General features: G+C 49.0%; 12 protein-coding genes across 12 annotated transcripts; 5 read left to right on the plus strand and 7 right to left on the minus strand.

The window, feature by feature from the left end:
• Positions 1 to 1029: 1029 nt before the first annotated feature.
• Positions 1030 to 2933, minus strand: EDB91DRAFT_183771 (uncharacterized protein). Its single transcript, XM_041326351.1, has 6 exons — positions 2734 to 2933; positions 2609 to 2684; positions 2227 to 2555; positions 1673 to 2173; positions 1358 to 1612; positions 1030 to 1271 (listed from the first exon to the last, which is right to left on the minus strand). The coding sequence occupies exons 1-6, from the start codon at positions 2893 to 2895 to the stop codon at positions 1164 to 1166; spliced, it is 1431 nt and encodes a 476-aa protein (XP_041169923.1). The 5' UTR covers positions 2896 to 2933; the 3' UTR covers positions 1030 to 1163.
• Positions 2934 to 3870: 937 nt separating this feature from the next.
• EDB91DRAFT_1173538 (uncharacterized protein) lies at positions 3871 to 5667 on the minus strand. Its single transcript, XM_041320296.1, has 3 exons — positions 5169 to 5667; positions 4666 to 5115; positions 3871 to 4614 (listed from the first exon to the last, which is right to left on the minus strand). The coding sequence occupies exons 1-3, from the start codon at positions 5325 to 5327 to the stop codon at positions 4339 to 4341; spliced, it is 885 nt and encodes a 294-aa protein (XP_041169924.1). The 5' UTR covers positions 5328 to 5667; the 3' UTR covers positions 3871 to 4338.
• Positions 5581 to 6836, minus strand: EDB91DRAFT_183835 (uncharacterized protein). The gene is made up of 4 exons (XM_041326352.1): positions 6592 to 6836; positions 6394 to 6543; positions 6236 to 6334; positions 5581 to 6178 (listed from the first exon to the last, which is right to left on the minus strand). The coding sequence occupies exons 1-4, from the start codon at positions 6619 to 6621 to the stop codon at positions 5768 to 5770; spliced, it is 690 nt and encodes a 229-aa protein (XP_041169925.1). The 5' UTR covers positions 6622 to 6836; the 3' UTR covers positions 5581 to 5767.
• A 1-nt stretch (position 6837) lies between these two features.
• Positions 6838 to 8297, plus strand: EDB91DRAFT_184285 (uncharacterized protein). The gene is made up of 2 exons (XM_041326354.1): positions 6838 to 8038; positions 8088 to 8297. Exon 1 carries the CDS (start codon positions 7053 to 7055, stop codon positions 8013 to 8015), a length of 963 nt encoding a protein of 320 aa, XP_041169926.1. The 5' UTR covers positions 6838 to 7052; the 3' UTR covers positions 8016 to 8038; positions 8088 to 8297.
• A 755-nt stretch (positions 8298 to 9052) lies between these two features.
• On the plus strand, positions 9053 to 10333 carry EDB91DRAFT_1063606 (uncharacterized protein; the record flags this gene model as incomplete). The annotated part of the gene is made up of 3 exons (XM_041314627.1): positions 9053 to 9136; positions 9195 to 9373; positions 9430 to 10333. The coding sequence occupies 3 exons, from the start codon at positions 9053 to 9055 to the stop codon at positions 10331 to 10333; spliced, it is 1167 nt and encodes a 388-aa protein (XP_041169927.1).
• Positions 10334 to 11127: 794 nt separating this feature from the next.
• Positions 11128 to 12562, plus strand: EDB91DRAFT_1173549 (uncharacterized protein). The gene is made up of 5 exons (XM_041320297.1): positions 11128 to 11448; positions 11506 to 11663; positions 11718 to 12267; positions 12317 to 12340; positions 12399 to 12562. The coding sequence occupies exons 1-5, from the start codon at positions 11350 to 11352 to the stop codon at positions 12414 to 12416; spliced, it is 849 nt and encodes a 282-aa protein (XP_041169928.1). The 5' UTR covers positions 11128 to 11349; the 3' UTR covers positions 12417 to 12562.
• Positions 12563 to 12583: 21 nt separating this feature from the next.
• Positions 12584 to 13006, minus strand: EDB91DRAFT_1240143 (uncharacterized protein; the record flags this gene model as incomplete). The annotated part of the gene is made up of 2 exons (XM_041321967.1): positions 12584 to 12612; positions 12664 to 13006. The coding sequence occupies 2 exons, from the start codon at positions 13004 to 13006 to the stop codon at positions 12584 to 12586; spliced, it is 372 nt and encodes a 123-aa protein (XP_041169929.1).
• A 434-nt stretch (positions 13007 to 13440) lies between these two features.
• On the minus strand, positions 13441 to 14692 carry EDB91DRAFT_1351253 (uncharacterized protein). Its single transcript, XM_041326123.1, has 3 exons — positions 14382 to 14692; positions 13773 to 14328; positions 13441 to 13722 (listed from the first exon to the last, which is right to left on the minus strand). The coding sequence occupies exons 1-3, from the start codon at positions 14588 to 14590 to the stop codon at positions 13714 to 13716; spliced, it is 774 nt and encodes a 257-aa protein (XP_041169930.1). The 5' UTR covers positions 14591 to 14692; the 3' UTR covers positions 13441 to 13713.
• Positions 14693 to 16603, minus strand: EDB91DRAFT_1331337 (glycoside hydrolase family 28 protein; the record flags this gene model as incomplete). The annotated part of the gene is made up of 15 exons (XM_041325385.1): positions 14693 to 14730; positions 14755 to 14900; positions 14957 to 15061; positions 15115 to 15188; positions 15237 to 15378; positions 15434 to 15502; positions 15552 to 15597; positions 15653 to 15821; positions 15879 to 15890; positions 15931 to 15988; positions 16040 to 16056; positions 16109 to 16210; positions 16259 to 16309; positions 16365 to 16495; positions 16573 to 16603. 14 exons carry the CDS (start codon positions 16601 to 16603, stop codon positions 14804 to 14806), a joined length of 1104 nt encoding a protein of 367 aa, XP_041169931.1. The 3' UTR covers positions 14693 to 14730; positions 14755 to 14803.
• Positions 16604 to 17916: 1313 nt separating this feature from the next.
• Positions 17917 to 19167, plus strand: EDB91DRAFT_1230409 (Hsp70 protein-domain-containing protein; the record flags this gene model as incomplete). Its single annotated transcript, XM_041321051.1, has 3 exons — positions 17917 to 18196; positions 18244 to 18398; positions 18455 to 19167. Exons 2-3 carry the CDS (start codon positions 18299 to 18301, stop codon positions 19165 to 19167), a joined length of 813 nt encoding a protein of 270 aa, XP_041169932.1. The 5' UTR covers positions 17917 to 18196; positions 18244 to 18298.
• A 2048-nt stretch (positions 19168 to 21215) lies between these two features.
• EDB91DRAFT_1087922 (uncharacterized protein) lies at positions 21216 to 23456 on the plus strand (the record flags this gene model as incomplete). Its single annotated transcript, XM_041316314.1, has 10 exons — positions 21216 to 21358; positions 21412 to 21765; positions 21819 to 21873; positions 21902 to 22079; positions 22136 to 22196; positions 22305 to 22491; positions 22562 to 22713; positions 22790 to 23053; positions 23096 to 23269; positions 23330 to 23456. The coding sequence occupies 10 exons, from the start codon at positions 21216 to 21218 to the stop codon at positions 23454 to 23456; spliced, it is 1695 nt and encodes a 564-aa protein (XP_041169933.1).
• Positions 23457 to 23817: 361 nt separating this feature from the next.
• EDB91DRAFT_1173566 (uncharacterized protein) lies at positions 23818 to 25125 on the minus strand (the record flags this gene model as incomplete). The annotated part of the gene is made up of 7 exons (XM_041320298.1): positions 23818 to 24008; positions 24068 to 24220; positions 24259 to 24282; positions 24340 to 24519; positions 24557 to 24898; positions 24948 to 25012; positions 25035 to 25125. Coding segments are annotated over 6 exons (726 nt in total), but the record flags the coding sequence as incomplete, so codon positions are not given.
• Between the last annotated feature and the right edge of the window lie 165 nt (positions 25126 to 25290).

The raw sequence follows: 25290 nt of genomic DNA on the forward strand, positions 1-25290 counted from the left end.
ACAACGACTGTTCTCCAGATGCCAACGCGTCATACATGCCTCCGAAATATCCCGCCACGCATACTCTGTTCACCGCTAGACGTACGGGATATATGTGCCATCATGTTCATAATTCTTCCTCAGTAACACGCACTCTCATGGCAATCGGTGGACAGACGGCCAGTCACAGCAATGATTTACACAGGTATGCTCTCCAGAAGTGTGCTAGACACACACCCACATTGCAACAGCCCAGTGTCAAGCTTAAGCGTTCACGACGATAAAGCCACCGATAGCATCTTCTACACCCAAGATTCCAATAACGTCTATCATAACAACAGTCCAGACTTTACGTGCGCTCTTTGTAAACCCATCGAAGGTAGCCTTCGGTCATACACCTTGAAGCTGTACAATTATTCGTCCGCAGTCTTGGTGCTAACTTATGCACGAGCTAGGTTGTTCGCAAATAACGCTTGTTCAGGAGTCCATCCTGCCTTTTGAACCTTCGCACGCTGCGCTTCCCGCCGATGCCTTGATGAAGCTCTCCGCTATGCCCCACCTGTTCCGCACACCTCACACGGTCGCCGCACCCGAACCTTTCCGTTCGTCGGTTTCCTGGATGGACAGGGAACTCACACGCCGTACTGGCTAATTATCGTTCTGAAGTCTTTGGCGTCAAACCTTGGAACTATCGATGCTCAGAGCTCTTGGTTGACGCAGCTCGAAAGGAAGATTCGTATACATTGGGCACCCCTCTCGCTCTGTAATATTACCTCCCCCCTCTTGTCTAGATAACACCTTTGTTTGTGAAATCTGGAAATCATTCCTGGCTACGGTATGTTGCCGCTCACTAACTAGTTACCCGTGAAGTGCTCGGGGGCTCCGGATATCATAAGCACATGAGGCCTCGTTCGTAGAGTTGCAGGGTACTATCTCGAGGAACGAGACGCGGTTGAATCCGCCATCAACCAGATTATCTATGGCATGAATATGGTCTGAAATAAAACTTTCTTCGTGCCCACTTTAGCGAGGAAATATTCATGCAAGAGGCTGACAGCGACAACTTTCATGACGTTCTACGAAACTCGTAACGACGCACATGTGATATGCTATATTATTACTGGCTGACACTTCAAGAACGAGCCATGGAAGAGTTTAATGCAAACAAGTATAGGTAACGAAGTTTATATGAATGGATCGTCGGTGACATCTCCAACGACCTCGAACACAACATTTTCTTGCACGATATCCTGAGTGATCTTGGCAGAACATTCCCGCCGAACCCACCGACCCTAAAGAAAACAGATGAGAATGTCATAGGCCACAGCCAAGCCAGAGCCCGAATACCAAGGGCGCAACAATAACAGAATATACTCACTATATAGGACTGATCTCCAATGCCAATGTTACGAAGTCGCGTCTGGAGCATCAAAGCGCGAGCTTGCTCCTCGGTAAACCGGATCCTCTTGCCATCGCTGGCGGGATGGGAAAAATATGTATACATGATGCGAGGTCCTGTAAAGAACTTATCATACTGCGGAGGCAAATCGACGCTGCCATCGGCGATCCAAGAGACATGAAGTTTGAGTGTCTGAAGGTTGCGCCCCGCCTCGATTGCTCTTGCAATCATGTCCTAGACGCGTCAGCGATTAACTAGATATTCTTCTTTCGCATACTAACGAGAATTACTTACTACGTCCGAACTCGCCACAGAGCATTCAAGCAACTCAAGTTGGGGGCATGTTGAGCACATATGGGATACGGCTTCTAACGTCACTTGCGCAACGCCTACCGCAAACTCTTGAAGTGATATCCCGTGTCTGGCAGTAAGATTCATGATGAATGGGCGCGGAACGGTCATTTGTCCTTGCACTGCAAATGCATTCAGCGTGAATGACTTTAGAGTTTGTTGGTGCGGAAGCAATGCCCTCATCCATGTCCATAGTTTCTGTGGTCCAAGGATATCCACTGAGCCTGCTCGCACTGTCAAGCGTTGCAAACGGGGCAGCGGTGTGAGCGGTGAGCGGTAATTTCCAGAACCTAGATATTCCGCGTCAAGGGCTATCAGATTGGGCAGACAAGCTATGATAGCCGGGATGGCGGCGCTTGGAGCACCCTTGAGACAGAGCTCTTGTAAAAGGGGAAGCTTCATAAAGACAGAGATAAGGATAGTTGCTGGAACACCTGCGCAACGCTGCGGGTGGTATAAGGAGGTAGAGGGAGGAAGTCAAAAGTTACATTGCTTACGCAGAGTTCGAGATGAGTAAGAGAGGAGCTCAGCAAATCAGCCCATCCTTGAAGCACCCGCGGGGGCCCCCACTCCAATGACCACACAGATAATCGACGAATGCCCTGAATAGTATTGAGCCGTGCCCAAACTCGTTCTCCCGGATCATACTGGGTGCGTATGGTGAGCTCCCGCAGGGGCAACGTTACCAAAACATCCAAGATGGGTAGAAAATTCGCCTCTGGAGTCAACGTATCATCTACCCAAGTTGCCGATGTGAGATTTTTACAAAGTCTAAGCGCTGCAACAATATCTTCAGTGATATTAGGAATAACTTGTTGCACTGCGCCTGCGTAGCGGGATTGATCAATCCAAGTACAAGCCTGACACCACGTCACTTGCCTGTCTCCGTCACATGCCAAACATACTGTGCCAATTCTGGTCGTTTGAGAAGGGTTGCAGAGGGATGGTGAAGCACCTGTTTGTAGTAAATATAGCACTCTCTCGATAAATAGTAGGAAACCCACATTGTGCTTCACTTGTGAATCGAGTCTCCTGTACAAAAGTGGCGTCGCTGCACGATTGAATGCCCGGCTTACTAACGCAGCTGCACTCAGATGCCTTCGGTCAGGTAGATGAATGAGAATGGGCTGGAGAAGATCGACAGGCACGTTCTCCAAAGTAGACATGGACGTCTGATGCTGTCAAGAGGATCTTGAGACTTACGATATTGGGTCGGGCGCCTAAACACCGCTTTGATGGGACTTCTACAAGTTGCTTCACTTAATTCAGAACTTCCATCGACAATATTGGTTGATTATCGCTGCTGGCCAGAAATTTCAGCCAGTTGACCTTGTTCTCCATTCTGCAGCAGGAGCAACTCGAGGGCAGCATTCTAGCAGCCCTCAGGCTGTTTGAGGAAGCTAGCGCCATCATAATGTAGCTGCGACCCTCAGACTATTAGCATTATGGTCGCTCCGAACGATGTTGACGTGCTCGAGTTATAGCCCAGAGGATCGCTGTTGGCGGGTATGTTCTGGTCTGTTCTGGTTCAAACAGCCTCTCAGGCCATGATGCATGATCGATGATCAGGCATATCGACTCCGAGCTACGGCAGGTGTTCTCAGGCAAACCATTTGTATAGGAACCAAGGAGTTGGCTCCAGCCAGTTACGCTCCAACTTCTCGTCCACAGGGGAGGATGTGTTCCCGAGTACGAGCTCAGCCTGGAATTCGGATTGTCATGGTATCTTGACACAATTTAATGTCCTTCAGGCTGCCTCCCTCACGACGGCTTACATACGATGTCTGTCTCATGATGTTCATATCCAACTTTTTCTGCTTTGAACCTCGTTCCTTGAGATATTAAACTTTAACTCGCCTCATTCAACCTTCTCCCTGGGGATGTTCTCTATGCTTCTCCGTAACCAGTCGCTACTTCAAATGACATGTTCACGTCGTCCCCAAGGCCATTATTATTCATGTCCTTTCGACTCCCATAGTGGTTAACTCGTAGAGCAAGATCAGATGCCGGCCATGGTCACCACTAGTCTGAAACCATCAGATACTGGGCGAATTTGGCATCGTCGGTTTACGTGCTCCGAAAGACAACCCACTTCGAGTAACTTGGGAGTCCCTTCGGCCAGGTTCAGCCTGGTTCAGCATGTCTATTTTAAAGTCGGATAGTCGAACTTCCACCATAACACCGGATGGCCGACCAAACGACCCATGAGGTAAGATGTCTTCAAGAATCGCGGTCATATTCAAGTTCCAAGTAAGCGCATTATTTCATTCGGGGCGTTATCGATGCTGAACCGTACGTCACGGATCATCGTATCTACGGACCAAGACTGACCAAGACCAAGGGTTGTAAGATACTGCCGACTGTGGGGAAAATTAGAACAGTCGGTTGTGATGAGATGCTAGAAAAGTTCCAAAATACAATCCTAAAGAACAACAAGATAGTGGGGTATCAAAGAAACAAATGAGTGGGTCGAAAAGTGGAGTTCCAGCTGCACGCAAGTATAACAATCAAAGAATGGAGATAGCTGACGGCACGTCGCTTTTTTTGAATGATCGTGTGCAATCTGAAGCGACTCGTGGCTTTAGATCCGATAAAGTTAGCTGGAGGTTTTAGGGACTGGGTTTTATCCGAGCACGGCCGGTCAGTGCATCAGAGATACGCTTGAATCTGCCGCTCGACCCCGTGGATGTGACGGAGGGAGCTTCGAGAGATGATTTTCGCGATTCACCGCCGTTGCAGCGTTGGGAAGACACTGGGAAGAAGTGAACAGATTCGTTGGGATTGTGATATAGAATATGTGATTCCAGAAGAGCGAGCATCGAGGCTTGGTGAGTCGTTCTGGGAAGTGATGCTTCCGGCAGCTCTGGGAGCGGAGGTGTGGGCAACTGCATGAATATGTCAGGAGAGTGACACGACGAATGCGAAAAAAAACTGACTGGTCTCTTGCGAGCCTTTTTGAACTTGACGGAGTAGTTCTCATCCCAATCGTGGAAAGGATCTTCGTCGCTGGCAGCTGTGCGGTCATATAGTCTCGTGCCTTTGCGTATACGGGGTTGAATAGGCTGGAGAATAGGCACAGGAACGTCGTCGTGAACAGCTTCAGAGTAGCATACGTCTACGAATGACTCCGTAGGTGAGAGGAGAAGCTGATCATCGAGGCGATCAAGGCAAGCTGGATCAAAGTCGAGGTTATGCAAGGAACGTTGTAGGACTTTGAAATTCGTCTGTGTCTCAGAGGAGACGCCATCCGCAGTGAGTGGTGGCGCATAGTCGCGCGGGCGGAAGGTTGGTCGGATGGGGGTTGGCAGATGCTTCCAGCCTTGTGTGTCTGCGGAAGACTGCGAACGTTGTCGTGAGTTATACGTGTGGACCCAAGGCGCGCTGGGCTGCAAGATCTAATCAGTAAAGTGAGGCTGGAGAAAAGTTTCAGGAGACCCACGATGTTTACATTCGAATCATCAGAACACGAGAGGAATGAACTCTGTAGATGATGGACGTGTGTCTGGGCGAACTTGTCCCGTGGGGTACATTTGTCCACAAGACGTCTAGGGGCAGACGGGTTCATAGTTAAAGGACTTGCTGCGCGAACAGTGCTCATTTGGTGCTCTCCCCAGAACAAGCCGGAAAATGATTGTGAGCGAGGATTGGTTGGCGCCTATCATGATGCTCTGCTTTTATGAGTGCGCGGGATTGTTTTTGCACTGCTCTTGCTCAGCCAGAGATGTATTCTTCGATCTGATTATAGATTCAGAATTGGAAAGTAATCGATCTCGAAGCACGTAAATCACGACACCGAACTCACAATTGTCAACGGAGGAAATGCGACTGAACAACGATTGGCTTAATCCGTTCATATCACGCGTCGGTAACACGGTTTTGTACATGAAAATCTGATGGCAAGTCTTGGTGATGAGTGCTCCAAGGTCATTATTCGCCCTAGTTGAAACCTAGCAACTGCTCGGATCATCAATATGGATCCATTACATTCTGAAGTCTCCGTGACACCTCAAGAGCCGGGCGCACAACATCCACTTCATCTCACCCGGAGACAGGCTTCCTCTTCCGCCCGAAATTCCGAGCGAACGATTTTGCTCGTTCTACAAGACCGTTTGTCGGTGGCTTGGCGCCCAGCACGCTCGTAGTAGACGCTCGAGGGCGTAGCTCTCCCCCTTTAGTCGCACGAACGGTGGTGTGAATGGCGTCAGAGCGCGAATGTGAGGCATCCATTGTTGCCTTTTCAACAGAGACATCGACGAGCACGCGTGTGCTCGGCGAAAGGATGTTGTGCGAGCGCGACCGAGACATGCGTCGGGGTAGTATGGCTTCAACTGTATTTCGAAAAGGTTGACGTCCATCTATTCGTTCGACCTGTGTCACATGCTGGTCGTCCTCTAAATGGTGAGATTCGTTTTCTGAACCTTCGGAAATGAAGGAGTCCATGCTTCTGGGCTGAAAAGTCCGATCAGGCATGCTCCTGATTATAGGCACAAACAAAAAGGTACTTACGTTTGCTAATGAATGGTAGAATGTCGACTTCTGGGCAACTGTAGCGAGTACGGAGGGTGTGGGTGAGGTGGAACTACTTGCGCCATTGCTATCTGAAGGCTATTCGTGTTTGAGAGTGAGTTGCACACGGACCACGTAACACTAGTGAATAACCGCACCTGACCAAATCGAGAAACTGACACAGAGGTCTTCTTCCGCTGGTGTCGCCGCTTGCTGAGGCTGACTTCAGGGTCGACTAGTTCGTTTGCCGACCGCTCATGTTCTTCCATGGCCCTTCTCTCACTCTCTTCTTCTACCTGTCTGAATCTCTGCACGAATCTCAGCCTCAGCATGTGCCACAACACAAAGCTACTCACCTCCTCCAGGGGTTCAAGCGATGACAGCATCTTGTGTTTTTGCCTCGTCAGATGGTAGAAAGTAAGGTGACCCAAGTTGGTCGCGGGCCGTTAGTACGATTGGAAGCAGAAACGTGTGAGTGATGGTATTTACGACGACGGCGTTTGTGGGTTGAATCCATGCACCCTTGTGCTGACTTATTAGTCCTCTCGTGTGAAAGTCGGGAGCGTCATTGGGCGCTGCGCTGAAACCTCCTCGGACGACAGCTGAAGAAGCCTTTGTGTCGCGCCCGGCGCTGGGACCCGAAAACGGAAGGTAGTCGAGTTCGATAATAAAAAAACTTTTGACAGAATAGGAGACCGCGGCAATTGCTACTGCCATTTTATGCCTAGCCTTGCAAAAGCGACACCGCCTTACAGTATCACGATAAAGCTTGCGGACAAGGAACGTTCATTGACAACGACATCCATCTTCTGCCGTAATGAGCGTTCAGACAAAGCTTCCATTCAAGAAAGACGGACAGTTTGGTGGAGATAGGCGTAGTCGACTTCAAGAAATCGCGCAGAGCACGTTGGACGCCATTGAGAACGGCACGGTCACTATCACCGACGTTTCCCATGATCTCGCTGCCAAAGTCAACTTCTCCAACCATAACACTCGCTACTATGCTCCAGATTCTTTGCTGTCCAATTGGTCCACCAGTGCTCCAGCACATAATCTAGCGGTTACGAAATCCGAGGTGTCTATCCTCGAGATTTCGACCCTTGAAGGTGCCCGATTGCTGTTCAGTATCCTTTCGTCTCGCTCCGCGAGCTTCGGCAGGATCGCAATCTTGAACTTTGCGTCTGCTACTCGTCCTGGAGGCGGTTTCTTGAATGGGGCACAAGCTCAAGAAGAGTCTATAGCCCGGTCATCCACGCTTTACCCCTCTCTAATGACGGACAGCGCGCAACGCTTCTACCGACTACATACCCGTGATAGAAACGGAGGATTTTATCATCACGCAATGATCTATACGCCTTCTGTCGTGATCTTGAAGGATGACACAGGGAATTGGACGTCGCCTTTTGAAGCCGATGTTCTAACAAGCGCTGCTGTAAATGCTGGCGATGTGAGGAAGAAGATCGGGGATGATTCAAGGCCTGCAGAGACCGAGAAGCACATCGAGTCAGTTATGAAAGAGAGAATGGCGCGCATCTTGTTCTTGTTTGAACAGCAGGGGGCTAAGAATATTGTCTTGGGCAGTTTTGGAACAGGGGTATTCCAAAATGATGTTGAGGTTGTTGCGAGGGTCTGGGCAGAGTTATTGACGGTGAAAGGTGCACGATACCGGCATTCGTTTCATCGCATAGTATTCGCCATCCTCGGGAAGGATACCTTTACCACTTTCAAGGACTCATTCGAGAAGCAGACTGGTACTGATACCATAGTGCTCCGTAACTGAGAATCGGCAAATTCGAATAGATCGTGAGTCTTTGAATGCGTCTAGAATTTGTGACCTAGCGGCTGTCCTCAGGTCAGCGCATGCGGCACGCGTGCCTATCTGGCATGACTCAACAAGCTGGTTGATCGATCCACAACACTCAACTCTAAATTTTGACAATGGCCCTTTCGCACACGCAGACTATGTCGCGTGTTTGCAATTAATGGCGGCCTAGAATCAGTGACGCAACATAAACTCCTGCTCTATGACTCTGCGAGAACAAGCGAGCTGCTGCGGCCAACCCAAAACGCAATGACTGAATGCTAATAGGTAATATCCTATGAAGCGAGCTCAGGATCAATGATTCTTGACGTACGCCTTATCTATTCATTGACCTCGTGTTGCCTATAGGTGGGTCGCATGAACTACGTATGCCCACATTTCGCGTAGGCAAAAGCCCCAGGAATGTAGTTCCTTTGTCATTCGTGTGGTGTATGCCATCACAGCTTGCCTTGAGGCAAGATTTCCGGGCCTGTCTAGCTAGCAAGAACCTCGAAACTGAGTACTGATCCGCAGTTGCGCGCCATCACGAATCCTGTGTTGATTTGATATTGAGAATTGATGACTTCCCGCGGAGCATACTCTTTTGAAATTTCAGTTCAGAACTTGTCGGGTCCCTGGATGTCATCCAACTTACCAGCTGCAGCACGCTGCTTCCCCGACTCATCCCACGTAACTCAGCGGTGTTTGTTAAACAACGCCGTGGTACTATAGTGTAAGCGACTCCCAAATATCGAAATTTGGCCAACAACTTTGACAATAGGCAATGAGGATGTTTACGCAATTGACCTTCAGGCTAAGCAATCGGGTAGGAATAAAAGGACTCCGACGAAGGGAACAATGGCCGACATGCGTAGAACACGTGTAGCTGATTTTGATCATTAACACTGGAATCGATTTCAGGAAACGTATATCTTGACTTCCTTCAAAAATTTCCTCTTGAACCAAAACCTTTTCACCTCCCTCCACCCTCCCTTCTCTCTCAGGTAGAGTCCGTCATGGTCAACTCATCAGAGCACGGTTTGGCTCGTGTCGTCCACCACAAGGACTATTACTTACGCGGTGGTGATATGACCGTATTGGTGAGTCGTTATGATGCTCAACCCCTCGGATTGATGGATGTAACTTCGAATTTCGCAGGTCGAGAATCATCTCTACCGGATACATAGTCATTTCTTCGAGCGCGAATCATTGTTCTTCCGCCAGAAGTTCCAGTCGGCCGAAGGCGAGGAACGCGGCTCATCGGACAACAATGCCTATACCTTGGACGACGTCAAGAGCGAAGACTTTGCGCGTTTTCTTTGGGTCTTTTATAACCCGTATGTCCAATTAATCTATTTTTATCGCTGTCAAGCATGCTGATGTTCATGAACAGTAAATATTCGCTCTATGAGGCTCCTCTCGAGACCTGGCTGAGTATCCTACACCTCGCCAACCGGTGGAGCTTCTGCAACGTCAAGGAGCTCACCGTGCGTGAACTTGAGAAGATTCAAATAGAACCCGTCGAGAAGATCGCAATCTATCACGAGTACACTATCAACAAGCTCTTCCTCGTCCCATCGTACATTGCTATTTGCAAGAGAGATAAACCCTTGTCCTTTGCTGAGGGCATGCAGCTTGGGATGGAGACCGTTCTCCGTATTGCAGACGCTCGTGAGCGGGCTCGCCAGCGTGCTGCAGAGAGCGGTATTCGGACGCCTACGTTTGACGACTTCGAAGACAATGAGCTGGAAACTATGATCAGGGAGGTCTTTGGAATAGCGTCGCGACCGACGTCCCCGACTCCGCAGACCAGTAATTCAACTAGCTACACCAATGGCTCGACCTACACAAGTAGCACGAAGGTCAACGGAACGGCACCACCGAAAGTCAATGGCGGTCCTTCAATTCGTACCAACGGTACATCCATCCCTGACCCAACTACTCGTTCTTCAACTCGTACCAACGGTCCATCCATCCCTGACCCGACTGCTCGTTCCTCCGTTGACACGATGCGCACATTCGCCACAGCCATGGAATCGCGCCCTACTTCCTCGTCTTCTTCGGCATCTGCCCATGCATCATCGTCGCCAGATGTTGAACCCAAGCCAGCTGACCCGACATCTGATACTAAGCCCACACCCCCGGAGAAGCCCAACGCAACGGTACCCGAGCACGTGAGCTCTCCCTTCACCACGACCCCCTCTACCGCCGACCCATTAAAGACTGGTTCGTGGAACAGACCAAATGGAACGGGTGAGCCTTCATCAGTGGCGAGTCCTGTACTTATCCTGTTCTGACTACGACTCATTCTTGGTATCACAGGAGGAAACAAAGGAGGGAAAGGCTGGTTCTCCTGATAGTTCCACCACCGTTGTCACCCCTACTCCTGAGCCTGTTGTATCAACACCCAATGATGTTAAGACTACCGATGACAATGAGACTAACGACCACGAAAATGATGCTGAGAAGAATGAAAATCAAACGAAGGACCCTGATTTTTCTAGTGTGCTGTCCGATAGCGAAGGGGGTGGACGCGGCGGGCGAGGTGAGCATCACGGTAATATCAATCCGATGTACATCTCAAATCAATTTCATCTAAGGCGGTCGCGGGTCAAAGCGTGGCAATCGCGGAGCAAGTGGAGGTGGAGGTGGGGGAGGCCAAAACAAGGGCAAGAGGACTCCAGCCTAGCCAAGTTGGAGAGGAGTTTGGCACATGGTGATCCCTTCCCTTTCCGTTTCAAAAAAACTGACACTCGACATTCCTTGAGTAAATCTATTCTTGTTTGCATCAAAAATTCCTTGCTCAGCGAGCGATCCGCGAGTGCCAAGTGAGACGAATCGCGTGTGTCCGATCACCTCGGTGGTGATGGCCAAACGAGTACCAAATATTGAATGATCGCGCTCTTGATGACCAGAACATTCCATACATATATGTTGCCTCGAGGAGCATCGTGGGTTCGCTTCGCCTGTCATGGCTAAACTTTTGGTAATCCAAATTTCCGGGTCAAAGGCTTGTTTTCCGTCGCGACTCGCCGGAGATCCTCTTCTAATAGTAATAGTACGCGCGTCCATTGTACTCTTATTGTACACACTCTATTTGACCTGGAGGCCACACAACAATGAGGGATTATCATTACGTCGGCAGTCAGGACTGCTGGATATATCGAGAAATTCGAAGGCTGATGGCGGGCTGAGCTGAATCGAAGCATCACCAGCGCTTACAAGGCAGATAAGTATAAACATCGGTCGAAACAAGGGACATACGAGCATTATTCACCCCACAATCGATACCTACCCAACGTCACATCTCGAAATGTCAACCTCAGCTGAGCCCAATTCCTCTGAAAACGGCGTTTCTCAAATCAAAAATCACCCTCAGTATTTCATTCCCACTGGGGACATCGAATTCTTAGTGAGACGTCCTGGGCATAGAGCGCTGATGAAGGATCTAATTTTTTTCTTCATCCAGGCACAAAGCGTTCTATTCAAAGTGCATTCTCATTTTTTCCAGCGCGAATCAAATTCGTTCAGGGATATATTTTCCGAAGGCGGCGGCGACACTAAGCCTTATACGTTAGACGTCAAGTCAGACGACTTTGCCCACTTCCTGTGGGTGTTCTATGACGAGTGAGTTGTAGCACATTCACACGATGCTGTTACTAAGACTTGGGGTCTTTCTAGAGACTACGAATACGAAAACCAGCCGCTCGAGAGGTGGCTGATTATTCTAAGGCTCGCAACGCGGTGGGGCTTTCACAAGATCAGAAAGCTGGTTGTGCGCCAGCTCGAGAAGATTGAGCTAAAACCTATCGACAAAATCAAGATCTATTCCAATTTCAAGATTGACGCACAACTTCTGTTACCATCATACACGACTTTAGCCATGAGCCCTTCGCTTCCTCCTCTTTCGGAGGCTAAAAAGCTTGACCTCGAAACCATTCTCAAGCTGACGATGGTAAGGGAGAGAGCGGTTCAAAAGGCGGCAGAGGATGGATGTCGTTCTCCAACAAGTGCGAGCGCTGGCAACGAAGAAGTCAATAGGATCATATGCGAGATATTCGAGCTCGCCAGCATGAACGGCGCCACCGCAACTGAACCATCGATGACTGCTGGAGGTTCCTCAGATGGTAATAATGGTACCACGGGGAACTCGGTTCCGACGTTACAGAACCCCGATCCAGAGAAGAAGAACAAGAACAAGAATGCTAACGCAAATGGCGCCTCTAACGCGGTGAGTGACTATCGCATATTCAACCTCTGTGTTTGCTGAGTCTGCCCAGAATGGCAAACATACAAATGGAAAGGTACGCTGTGAGACGTTTTGACACCGGGGTCGTCTCATTGATATGATTATCCGTTCAGAAGTCTACGTCTACGTAGGCATGCGCTCGCAGCGGGAATGATAGTACGAGAGTTTGTCATGGATAACGGGGATATTGAGGAAGGCGAGACGCGCGCGTGTACTCTGTAGATTCATTGGTCCGGTGTATATTGTGTACAGGCAGAAGACATTATGATGATACTCACATGAAGGTCAGAAGAACGTATCAACGCTCTGCCTCAATTTCTTTCCGTACTGGGCGGACCAGTTAGCTGGATATCGTGTGTAAGAGCAGGAGCGACTCACTTTGCTCCAGATCCCTTCGTTCCCATTCGTCACTGACACCAAGGTCTGCGGGCGTTTTGCGGCCCCATACCACATCCATCCATCCAATGTTAGTTCTTTCCTTGTCGGACGACTGTCTGCCCTCTCCATGTATACGCGCAAGGTTACGCGACTTCGTTATTTCTTCGTCGGATATTGACTTGCCCGAACGAAGTTGCTCAATGAGGTCTTGCAGAATGGATGTTTGAGCCTTGAAACTCGCCCGGTCCTCTTCAGCTATTTTTCGCTGCCATAGTAAGTGGATAGAAACTGAGGTCAAAGCTGTTGAGTACAGTACGTGAGGGATATACCGAGTGCCGGACATGATGGCAGAGAAATAAGTGCGTTCACGGCAGAAGCCGCAATAAACATGCATATGTCGTGAAGCTGGTTTTGCTGAAGCATCTCAAGCAGACTTGTTATATTTAGTCCGGAATATGAATGTGAATGCGACAAGGTAATTTGGCACTTGTCTGTATTTGCCCAGCAGCAACCCCACAGGGCGCGTTGTACAATTAGTATAGTACGAGGCTTCAAAATTCCATAAGCTTCACCAGTCGTGCACTCCTGCAACGATATTTCCATACAGCACCGAATAAGGTTGGTTGTGTTGGCGAAAATAGGATTCCGGAAAGATTTATAAATAAGGCTGATCTAAACAGAGTTGGACTTCATACTGTTGGGCGCTGTCGGGAGTAAGCGCTCCTCTTTTACCCATAACATTCGCATGTTGATGTAATGTTAATAGCCAAGTCTGTGGCAATTATATCGTCTTCGCAGTTCCAAGAACACACCTTTCAGTCGGTAGTATCTCCCATCGTAAAGCCCTGCGAGGACATGGACAAATGGCCACAGAACCCAAGGTCATAGATACTCAGGCTTACTGGTGTCATGTGTAATTCATTATGAAGAAGTACATCAGGCCATAGGTATCTCTATCGCATGCCAGGGCCTCGGTCTAGTCGAGTGAATATGGATTGTAAGCTGTCGGCTGACAACAGGCTCGCAATGTTCTATCCTGCCCTAGTTTGATCATGATTTCTTGGGGCAATGAAATGAGAACGAGAGCTTTCAGTTGATGGGGTGCATACCTGTGCATCTAGAATGGGACCACTTGTCCAGGATGCGATGTTAGATTTATGTCCAAAGACTTGCGAGAGTGAAGTGTGAACTTCATCGCGTGAAGCAGGCTTCCCATCAATGTGAACGCCTTTCGTCGCGATCGATAGTTGTTGTTCTCTATTCCCGGGTATGCTGACAGTCAATGTCAGGTCTTCTGCGGGTTCTGCAGAGGACAAGTGACAATGTCTGATGTCCAGTACATCACCACGTAGACCAAAACTGCTGAAGCCTTCGAAAATCGCGACCTTTGGACGCACAAGTGCTTTCCGCGTCGTCGTGGTTAGATCCCCTCGTGGACGTGGAGTCAGCCAGATCCTCTTTACATTCATTCCACTTTTCATGCCAACCATAAATGCCACCCAACCCCCAAACGCAAGATGCATGAAGACCAGACCAGCACGCTGGTATGTCGGACGGAGTACATACTGTGGCGTATTGCCCGTATTGGAGCTATCAGGTGTTGCGGACTCGGTTGGTTCCACAAGACGCGTAAAATGGTTCCAAGAAAGCTCACACATTGCTAGCCTGCACACCATTATTGAGGTTAAACCAGCGCGTGCTAAAGCAGAAAAACTTACGTGCACACCGCATCAGCTATGAGGAGTGTCCAGGTGAACTTGATCAAGATACTGGGCTTCTTGACTTCATAAAACGGTTGGTCTTTTGGTATGCGGGTTCCTTGAGCACGGCCAGGGAACAGGGAAAACAACCTCGAACGACGTGCGGCGAAGGCAGAGCGGTTGCAACGGACCAAAAGATCCATTCTGGATATGAGCCTGAGAGGCATAAACGATGGACGAAGCGTATGTATAGGGAGAAATTATGTAAACAAATTAAGTATGCGAGCACAAGGCGCTCAGCGCTCTCTCACTAGTAGTAGTAATGCAGGCTAACAATCAAATTTTCAAGCTCGCAAAGACAGACAAGCTTCATAATGTGTGCTACCACAAGCTTGTTACACGACCCTTCACTGCACCGACTAATGTTTACTCAATTATGTTCAAGTAGTTGCACAGTCACTAAACAGGGAAGCAGCGTCTCCAGTGACATTCACATTCTGGCAAGAGTAGGTCGCATCACCATATTGTGAAGGCGGTCTTTGGAAATTAATCATTTTCTTGAACCATAGCAAGATAAAAGAAGTAGAACGTACTCAAGGTATATGTCGCCAACCCTGATATTACTGCAACGGCTGTCCGGCGAGCATGCCAGCGAAGCAACAACGGATTTTGTTTTTCCAGACGAAGTGCCTTTGAAACTTAAAACATTCTTTGTAAGTTCCAACTAAGTGACAGAAACACTTTCGCGCACTCGGTAAATGTGACGTCTTGAATATATACGTTGGAAGGGTATTCAGCACATTCTGTTGCGCTAGTCTCGTAACACTGCACAGCAATTAGTCTGTCGCTGATAGTACGAAGGTGACCACGAACCTGATCAATGACCAAGGGGTGATCGACATTGGCCTCGGTGAAGAAGCTAAAGCTGACATTCTTCACAATACCACTGCCAACCCCAGGGCCAGCAAAGGCTTTAATGCGCGCACCATTCTCGGCGTTATGCATTTGAACATTGCTAGAGCTCTTCATCAGTACTCTTGACTATAATTGGAGTTCATGTTCAAACACACGTCGAAGTGAAGTTTTCCACAATATCGTACACCCCGGGATACTGCCCGAGGGAACCGACGGAAATACCACTGTCAACAAAAGTAAGCAGGTGCTTTGCCAAAGAAAGCTTCTACCAACTGGGAACCGTTGCAGTACAAGTTTGATGCAATGATATTTGTTGAATCTAAAACACGGACTGCATGAGTGAAACACGGAGTTATGATGAGGATAGATGGTACTTGGTTTCAATGAAACACAATCATCGCCGTTGTCGATGTTCGAATTAATGATGACAACGTTGTCACTGCGATATATATCCCAGCCATCGGTATTCTTCGCAAGATGGCTTGATGTTGAGACGGCACTGATGTTGATGCCATCGTAGGTAATATTGTGCCCTTCATTGACCTGCCTTGAGGCGTAAGCTCGTTAAGTCAAAAATTAACTGAATTTTGAACTGCTCACAAAGTTAATCCACTCAGGGCCGTTCGATCATCGTAATGTCTTTAATAGAAACATCAGTGGCTTGGTAAACCGTGAGCAGGATTGGACGCAAGAGAGTGCTGTTGGTGGCACTGGGTGCAGAGTCAGTTTAACGCTACATCCAGACTACTGTAATTACTCACAATGCGTCATACCAGACCTGCAGATTGTGGGATTATCATGCGGACTTTACCATGAGTTAATTAACATACCTGACCTGAACCATCTATTGTCCCACCGCCGTTAATATGGATGTTCTTCCCACCTACGATCCAAAAAGCGATTTGGTCCTGGAACTCAAAATAAAAACCATTCTAAAACGAGAAATTAGCGAATGATGCATCGCGACTTCTGACACATACGTTGATCCAATATGACATATCGTTTGTGAATTTCACAGTTCCCGACAGTTCCTACAACCCACTATGTAAAATTGTCAGTACATCATAATAGAGCACTGCCAAATACAATTTTCTTGTCCTTCAATCCGGTCATGTTCATCCTGGTTGCTATCGAAAGAGTAGTTTCAGGAGGGATTTTCACTGAGTCACAACGTTGAACAGCATCTACGAATGCTGGTCCATCGTCTCCGCCACTCGCTGTGACAGGTACATGATATACCGTTTGCGTTTGAAGCAGTTCCCGAGCCCTGTACGAGGGCCGCGAAGGAGTGCACCTACTAATGTTGTCAAGGACAGGATATGCATTGTGCGGGAGGTAACTTGGAAGGACGTGGCTTTAAATTGCACATATTATCCGCGTAGCGGTCCGTCAAGGACCGCCTCTCTGCGGCCCGACCGGTGTAAGGAAGTAAGTGTTGGATATTTTCTGCGTTCGGCGCGTGTACAATTTCCACATTGCGATGGTATGGGCTCCAACAGCGTCACGATATGCTACACCCGAGTCTACACTGGTTCTCGAGTGTGTCATTCAGGGATACGTGGATGTGAGTTCAGCGTCGTCGCTGCTAGAACCTGAAAATAATTGTGCCGTGAAATAGGCAGCAATATCCATTTTTTGGAAGCCGAGTTCAACAGTCGGGAGGAAGAATAAGTTGAAACACAACAGATATAACACACGCGATGGGAAAATGATGTCTGTAGCAACATCAAGTTGGCAGATGTAAATCGTGACATGTAGCACAGAACTCACTGGAATATTAGTGTCACAGGACCTAGTCATGGAGACCGTTCTCCAGCTGGAACATTTCAAGGACCATGCTGAAATTTGTTCTGTGAGAATACAAAGTATATCATGGGAGCGCGGTGTGAGAGGTTTCGAAATCGTATCGTTATGTTGAACGGGCATTACTTGTCCTTCGGTCTGATGATCGAGTTATGACGAAACAAGGACCTATCTTTAAGATTTGAAGACACCGACTATGACACCACCAATGTTAGCGCTGGCACTTCGTATTCCGAGCGTCGGCCTGCCCTGCAATGATGGAAGCACCCACCCGGTCCCACCGAGCACGTCCGTCGCCAAGTGCGTCGTCAAGGCTTATAAAACGAGATATCGACTGTCATATGTGTATTACTGGCCACGTCAGCTTATAGAGCCAAGGTCAGCTACTGGTGACTATCATTAATTGCAAGTGATACTAGACTCGGAAGAGTTGCATTATGTAAGGCTCTGGCTGATGATACTTATGTCAGGATATCTGGAAAAATTCACGATTAGCTAACGTAAATTCTGTAAAGGGGGTTCGTCTGAGATTCGTTCTATAAAAAAAAAGGAATCCTAAAAAGTCACGTGACGCCTTATTCTAGCCCAAGATGAACTCGAGAATTGCCGCCTGGTGGCAGTACTAGTACTATCTACAGTCTATGAGAAATGCTAAGTAAAACTAGAGCGGAAACACGAGAAAATACACTCGTAAAACATAGGCAAGCATATGTGAACCAAAATGATAGATTTGAGGGAGCTTGCATGTAAATTTACAAGTACGTGGCACCGGGCACATCCGCAGGGAGGGAGCCTGCCCAGAAGTTCGGAATTTACAAAATTTACAAAATTTACCGTGTATTTCTCACTGTCCCGCACTTTCCTCACTTTACTGACTCAAAATCACACTTTACTGGACTTTACATTAATGTATTGCACTCACACTCCCTTATCTCTACCTTCTCCTTCTCTCCCTCGAACTCATCCTACACAGCTGCCATAAACAGGTGCGGCTGTGTTCCAGTCACGTGACAGAGCTTTCCTCCGCTCTGAACCTTCTTCGTCACTGTCGTGCGCAACGCTGGAGGTGAATGCTGCCAACAACGCAACAACAACTCCCCTGGAGAAGAAATACTGTATGTCATTTTTTTTCCTCATGCTTCTCAGTACTCACATTATACAGGGCCTCTGGACTACTGCACTTCCACTCGCACCACCCATTGGAGGGTAACTTCAAGATGAAGGCCACTGCTGGTGACACTCACTTGGGTGGTGAGGATTTCGACAACCGTCTCGTCAACCACTTCGCGCAAGAATTCAAGCGCAAGCACAAGAAGGGTGAGTCTATCTTCTAACCTAGTTATTTACTCCGGTGCTTAATGACATCGATGCAGATCTTTCCTCCAACCCTCATGCTCTCCGTCGTCTACGGGCTGCTTGCGAGCGTGCTAAGCATACTTTGTCGTCGGCTACACAGACTTCCATTGAAATCGACTCCCTCTTCGAGGGTATCGACTTCTACACTTCCCTCACTCGTGCCCATTTCGAAGAGCTGTGCGCGGACCTGTTCCGCAGCACGCTCGAACTCGTCAAGAAGGTTCTCCGGGATTCCAAGATCGACAAGGCCAATGTCCACGAAATTTTTCTTGTCGGTGGTTCTACTCGTATTCCCCGTATCGTCAAGCTCGTGTCCGACTTCTTCAATGGCAAGGAGCCCAACAAGAGCATCAACCCTGATGAGGCTGTTGCATACGGCGCTGTCATTCAGGCTGCCATCCTTTCTGGCGACACCTCTGAGAAGACCCAAGATCTCCTGCTTCTCGATGTCTCTCCTCTATCGCTCGGTATTGAGACCGCCGGTGGTGTCGTGACCGCTCTCATCGAGCGCAACACCACTGTCCCCACTGAGACAGTCTCGATATACTTGGGCAGCCAGCCTGATGTCTTGACCAAGGCTGCTGCTTTCAGCAGCGGTCAGCTGACATCAGCTGGCCCCTCTCTGGCTGCCCCCTTTTCAAGAATTTCTACTTCTGCACTACCATCACAGCTCAGCATGGGCATCCAAGGGCTATGGGAGGTGAGCGAAATAAATCCATGGCGGTATTGACTTTGACTGGTACTGATGCCATCTGCAGCGCGTCAGCACATCCGCCGACAACCGAACACTTAAAGAGCTCGCACTGTCAGAACTGAAGACCGAATACATTGGTGGCAACCCCATAGTCAAATTGTTCAGGATCGGGATTGATGCTAGGTACGGTGCTACTCTTCTTTCACATGTCTGCAGTGAACTGACTCGTGTTGTTAGCGCATGGATGCACGGCATATGTGCCGTCTTTCAGATGAACCATGCAGGAGCTGGCAAATCACCGGAACTCCGAACACTGTTTTTTCGGCTGGGCACACTACTAAAGCTTCCCCTGCATGTGGTCTTTGTCTTCGATGGCCTGAGCCGCCTGCCAGACAAGGGTCGAACAATCAGACACAGCCCCCACTGGCTCACCCGCGACTTCCAGCGCATGCTGGAGTTGTTTGGCTTTCAGTGGACCGAGGTAAGTTTTGCTCACCTCACCTCATGAGACTGTTGTCTCACCACTCCCCAGGCCCCGAGTGAAGCCGAAGCCGAATTGGCTGCCATGAACACCCATGGTGTTATCGACGCTGTGATGAACCGAGGACAGTGGATGTTCTGATCTTCGGAGCTGTGTGCATAATTAGAACGTATGCCGTCATGTTTTTCTCATGCTTTTGCCATTGATTTGTCGCAGTGCGAAGAACGACAAGGACTATCTCAATGTTCAAGTGTATACGGAGGATGGTCTCGAGCATGGTGCCTCCTTGACCCGAGGAGATCGGCTGCTCATTGCCCTCCTGGTGGGCGGAGACTATGATAGAGGGGTGCCTGGTTGTGGAATTGAGATTGCTCACAAGGTTGCTATGTGCAGCAGAATTGGTGAGAATATGCTCTGCGCATTCCTGTCTATGCCGCCGGAGGAGTTCTCTGAGCGTGCGGAGGACCTCGTCGATGAACTACGCACTATGCTCACCAATGACCCCTACCAGGACCTCAAGCGTCGGTATAAGGCTGTCGCAGATTGTATCCCATGCGATTTTCCACATCGTGCAGTGATCGACAAATATGTCCATCCTCCAACATCTTTTTCAGCCGCGGAGAATGTGCTACTGGACGTGTCGTCCTCCCAGCCACATCTTGCAGACCTTGCAGACTTCTGCAGGCTGCAGTTGGGCTGGGACGATGATGCCATCATTGACAAGATGCACGGGAGTGTGTGGGAGGGTGCATGTCTCCGCACCATATGCAAGGTAGGCGGCACATGTGGTTCAATTTTTATAGACTCTAACTCATGTTTTTAGTTTGCCCCGTCAGCATGCGGACCACACAGACCGCCGGCCGGTGTTCAAAATAATTGCTCGTGGAACGTTGATGGCATTGCGGCATGATATCGCTATTTATAATATCAAGTCGATGGTTGGTGGTTGGCACACAAACACCCTAGGCAACTCAGCTCAAGGGAAATTCTCTCCCTCGTACATGCGTCTTCCGGCAACAATACTGGATCATATGGCTCCCCAAGTAGTGCAGCAGTATATTAGTGCCTAGTGCAATCAATTGTCGTCTCCTAATCTAAATAGTGTGAAATGTGAAATGTGAAATTGTCATTAATAGTTAGAGGCCCTGACAATGATCTCCGTCCCGAAATTTTGAACTACCATTTGTGCCACACTCACTCGTCGTCCGTGTTCACAAAGTTGGGCACGACTCAAGAAGGATTCCAACGAAAGCCCCCAACCCAGCTTGCCAGACACTGGCTCAGCAGAAAGCTGGGCGTAAAGACGAGATCAAGCTGCTCAGCTGCTGCGAAGACAGCTTTAGCAGACGTCCAAAGTGTAAAGGAAACCAGGGAATAAAAACTCACCTTCAGGCAATAACACAAGGACAGAAACTATGCCGGGCATGTTCGGCGTGGACGGGAATGTGTTGGCAAGCCATTTCGAAACCCCGAGCCTGTTCTTCTGTCAGCGAGACTTGGAGGGGTGGAACACGTCTGAAAAACTCACAAAATCGTTCTGTTGCCCTGCAACTTGCCGAAAGACATGCCGACAATGACTGTATGATGACCCCGGCCTTCAAATATGCATTTGAGAGAGCATCCGAACCAGATTGCTCTGACAAAAGCACTGGCGCATCTCATGTCCCTGAAAGGGTTCCACGAGAACCTCAGCAAAACTACTGTCGAGAGCATCCGTTCGGCATTTAAGAAGCTGTGGGAGCTATCGTGAGTATTATCGTACACAAATTAGAGCATACGAGCACTGACTTACATTTTAGAGATGGTGATACCTATCGTGGCAAATGGCACTTCAATGAGGCGAAGCAGCGCTGGGAAGGAAACCCTGCTGATTCTGCAGACATTTATGATGTGCTGTCATCCATCAAGCATAAGGCAAGTGCCGAGGGAGGAGATCGCACTCACTCAATGGCAATGACGAAGGACTACATGGATCGGGCATTCCGATGGCACCAGGCTGTGTGTCCACTCGAGATTGCACTACAGATGATTCAGAAGGTGATGAGTGGTGCTCGGCCTTCGGATATGCACCTGGACTTGGAAATGAGGACAAAACTTACTCGCCATCTTGAACAAGTCACGTTCGCATCGAACGGATGGACGTTATGGACAAGGTGAGATCTGATTAGCTTTTCCGCAGCACGTGCGCGATCTAACTTGCCCGCAGGTGTTTTGAGCTTGTAAAGTTGAAAGGATATCTCACTTGCCACTATTTTGGATGGGTGTGTGTTTGCAAACGAGCTTGTAAAGTTGCAAAGAAAGGATATCTCACTTGATACCACTATTTTGGATGGGGTGCTCGGCGTGTACCTTGCAAACGAGACACTCACGCTGAGTAAATGCACATCATACTTCGAGATCTTTCTCGCTCACCGGAAAGGATGGCAAAAGAAGGTGGACAAGGGCCAATGGGAAGCAGATCTGAGATGTGAGTTGCTCACATTAAATCGAAGCGGGATGACTAAATGACCTCACCACTGGCAGCAAATCACTACAAGATTTATCCACGCCCCAACATGCCAGCCTGCGACAATTTCTTCTGGATGTTAGTTTGGATCAAGTGGCTTGAATCATTTCACTACGGGCGAATCTCCAGCCGAACGACTTCATTTTTCCTGCGATGAGTGCAAATGGTGTTGTGCATCCTGGACAGCCAATCTCTCACGATACGGTACAAAAATGGATCAATGAGTCAACCGCTGGCGCTGGCATCCGTGGTAACTTCTCAACTCAGCTTTCGTCGGGGAGGTGCGCAATATTGGTTCATGTTTGCTCCAGTGGGCCAGCGGTGGACACTTGCTAAAGTTCGTTGGTGGGGGGGATGGGCTGATGGCGAGCAGGTATGTCTCATGTTCTTATGACTGACACTTGACTGATGCAGCATTTTTTTCTCATTGTGTCTATTTTCAGCGTGATACACTCGTTCGCTACCTCCTCGACGAACTACATGCATATGAGACTGACTACAGTGATGCCCTTGCCCCCATCTCCCGGGTGCTGATGCCTCCCTTGCTGGCGAACATGCTCTCGCCAGACCAGCATCGACAGAAGAGCTTCGCATGGTGCACGCATCCGTTTCAGCAGATGTCAACTCCCTTCGCAATGACATGCCGCTCCCTAACGAGTGTTGTAGCACAGTGCCTGCACCACAGTAATCGCTCTCCAGCGTCTCGATTCAGGCCCCCGCTTCACCAACGTCTCTGAGTGTGCCTCCCGCACACCAACTCCACCTGTCAGAGACATAGTGCGAGAGCCGAACAGCCAGTTTTACCCAGGCCCGTCGTCAGCCACACTCTCCCTACCACGAGCCATCCATCCGCACCTCGTCACAACAACTCTGCACCACGCTGCCCATCAGCATCACTCGGGCTTCAAGTACCAGAAACTCCCAACACCTGCCTTGTGATCCTCGGGTCCCGTCTCTCGTCCCAACGGAACCACCAGCCCGAAGCACAACTCCTGGAAGGAGATTGTCGAACACTGGCTTGTTGGCGATCGAGACCGAGGACTGACAACGCCACTGAAGGACTGGCCAAGGCACTGGTACCAAGGTGCAAATAGACGGTTTGCATCAAAGTACCACCAACGTGCAACAATCGCGCTAGAGTTCATTAATCAGTAAGTCCCTGCACTGGTATCTACACTGCCGGCACTGCTAACCCTCTGTTTCGGCTCCAGGTACGAGTCGAACGAGGCACGCTTCCTCGCAGCCTATCCAGAGGCCGAGCTAGGGCACACGCAACTTCTGAAGGCTGTGAACAAGGCACGCGCTGCACGAGGGGACCGTATCTCTCGCAACAAGTGATACCGGTCCCGTTTTTACTACATACTATCATTGCCTTTCAGTGCTTTCACTGCTTCGCTACGACGTTTCACTGCTTTGGCTGACTCTGTACATTCCACACTCACTGCCTACTACTTAGTAGCATACTACTGATACTCTACCTTACCACTCGCCGTCGCTAATCATGCCCGCACCCCACTCGCGTTTGTTCCGTCCTGCCAGCGCATTTGTTGAAACGCTCTGTTTTTTTCAACCAAAACTCACGCCTGTCACACAAACGGTCATGTGCCAGCGAGGTCAGCGAATCCCGCCTCGAAAAGGGAATTGATCGTGGTCACGTGCTCTCGCTTGGTGTTTTGGCTGAGCGCCACCGTAAATTTTCGACATAAGTACTCCGCGACTAACGCTCCCACCGCGACTTCGTTATTACTGTAGACTACATTAAGTTTCCAGTCCTCCATTGTGCCTGAATTTCAGAGCAATATGATTGAAAGAGAGTGACGTAGGTGAACAATAGTATGCAAGTGTTTCAGGCTGAGGTACGACTGGTACCATACGAGCTGGGGATGACAGCTGGGACAAGAGACTGGCAAATGCGTAAATTAATATGTATATCAAGTTTCGGGACTAACTTGGGTGCAGGCTATCATGGTGAATGCGCTGGCTGGTGATGGTTCAATCTACATACAGGAATGATATTAGCGTCAGGTATACTTTCTGATGCATGATGTAGCTATGTCTAGGATGGTGGTGTGCGATCACTAATCTTCCCAGACGTTTACCATCTCCGATTGATGCGTCATGACAGCGAGTCTTTCTTCACAGTATTCATTCGCGGATATACGAACTGGAGAGAGAAAGATTATATCAGCGGGGAATTTCGTGGGAGACGATGGAAACTCACCCCTTCGTTATATTCATGCATGACTTCAGCTGCAAGAATGGCACGGTCCTTCACAAGCCCCTCATAAGCCTGCACGAGAAGGCTAGTTTGAACCCCCACGGCACCCATCACAGCCGTCATAAGTATCCAATTTGTAGGACCCGTAGAATCCAAATAAGAGCATGAACAGGGGAATAAATGCTCAGAAGCACGCGCTCAAGCTGCCTGGAGTCCAGACCTCAAGTGTTGAATCTGATCTGCAGGGGCACCTCGGGCAGGTGAGGACGATGAAGGTGTGGCAGTGGAGATACCAAGCAGGAATTTCCAGAAGGAAATAAAAACAGTTCCATAGGAAAAGTATAACGGCTTTTATCACGCGGAGTATGCGCGTTTTGAAGGAGGCTATCGGAGAAGGCTCATCGGGTCGCACACGTACGGGAGAGGTTACAAACGTGGTGTGAGGCGAAGACACGGGGTCTCCCTTGGTTCGACGATGAAGGCGATATGTTTTGCTTTGCGTAAATAGGTGCATTGCATTCAAAATTGAGGTAACCAATAGAACACCCGTCATCGGAATGGTCTGCAAGAATATGTAAGGACAAGTGAGTTTCGTATCGAGCGTAGCTTACCCAGTCAAACCAGCTTTGCTGGCTACGTTCCCAGTACAAGTCTTCCCAACCGATGTCTGAGTCAGCTGTGGCGCGTATGAGATACACGCAGACAAAGGTGCAGCAGGTGCATGGTGGACCCAATGAGCCACCCTGTGGTCTTTGGAGCCGGCATGGGGAGGTTGTGAGGAATAATGAGATCTCGAACATAATCTGTGAAGGTAGCGCTGTGATTCTTGCAATTACAGGCGCATTGATAACTTGTCGATCAACTTGAAACAATAATGACCGACCTCTCAACCATGCCTTTCTTTTTCACAACCTTCTTTGGTATTGGCCCTGCTCCCATCCGGAACGGTGCTCA

Source organism: Suillus paluster (genome assembly GCF_016628075.1).
Source record: "Suillus paluster strain FC165 chromosome Unknown EDB91scaffold_154, whole genome shotgun sequence".
Classification (NCBI taxonomy): domain Eukaryota; kingdom Fungi; phylum Basidiomycota; class Agaricomycetes; order Boletales; family Suillaceae; genus Suillus; species Suillus paluster.

Excerpts from the sequence above, each read along its gene's own strand:
- EDB91DRAFT_183771 (XM_041326351.1), bottom strand. The coding sequence starts at position 2,895 with ATGTCTACTTTGGAGAACGTGCCTGTCGATCTTCTCCAGCCCATTCTC. Across the intron at positions 2,556-2,608 it reads TTGGCATGTGACGGAGACAG|GCGCAGTGCAACAAGTTATT; the intron begins GCAAGTGACGTG and ends CCCGCTACGCAG. Across the intron at positions 1,613-1,672 it reads CTGTGGCGAGTTCGGACGTA|GACATGATTGCAAGAGCAAT; the intron begins GTAAGTAATTCT and ends TGACGCGTCTAG.
- EDB91DRAFT_1173538 (XM_041320296.1), bottom strand. The coding sequence starts at position 5,327 with ATGAGCACTGTTCGCGCAGCAAGTCCTTTAACTATGAACCCGTCTGCC. Across the intron at positions 5,116-5,168 it reads ATGATTCGAATGTAAACATC|CCCAGCGCGCCTTGGGTCCA; the intron begins GTGGGTCTCCTG and ends TAGATCTTGCAG. Across the intron at positions 4,615-4,665 it reads AAAAGGCTCGCAAGAGACCA|TTGCCCACACCTCCGCTCCC; the intron begins GTCAGTTTTTTT and ends ATATTCATGCAG.
- EDB91DRAFT_183835 (XM_041326352.1), bottom strand. The coding sequence starts at position 6,621 with ATGCTGTCATCGCTTGAACCCCTGGAGGAG. Across the intron at positions 6,544-6,591 it reads CGCTTGAACCCCTGGAGGAG|AGATTCAGACAGGTAGAAGA; the intron begins GTGAGTAGCTTT and ends AGATTCGTGCAG. Across the intron at positions 6,335-6,393 it reads CAGTTTCTCGATTTGGTCAG|CCTTCAGATAGCAATGGCGC; the intron begins GTGCGGTTATTC and ends AAACACGAATAG.
- EDB91DRAFT_184285 (XM_041326354.1), top strand. The coding sequence starts at position 7,053 with ATGAGCGTTCAGACAAAGCTTCCATTCAAGAAAGACGGACAGTTTGGT.
- EDB91DRAFT_1173549 (XM_041320297.1), top strand. The coding sequence starts at position 11,350 with ATGTCAACCTCAGCTGAGCCCAATTCCTCTGAAAACGGCGTTTCTCAA. Across the intron at positions 11,664-11,717 it reads CTGTGGGTGTTCTATGACGA|AGACTACGAATACGAAAACC; the intron begins GTGAGTTGTAGC and ends GGGTCTTTCTAG. Across the intron at positions 12,268-12,316 it reads CAAATGGCGCCTCTAACGCG|AATGGCAAACATACAAATGG; the intron begins GTGAGTGACTAT and ends GAGTCTGCCCAG.
- EDB91DRAFT_1351253 (XM_041326123.1), bottom strand. The coding sequence starts at position 14,590 with ATGCCTCTCAGGCTCATATCCAGAATGGATCTTTTGGTCCGTTGCAAC. Across the intron at positions 14,329-14,381 it reads ATAGCTGATGCGGTGTGCAC|GCTAGCAATGTGTGAGCTTT; the intron begins GTAAGTTTTTCT and ends AATGGTGTGCAG.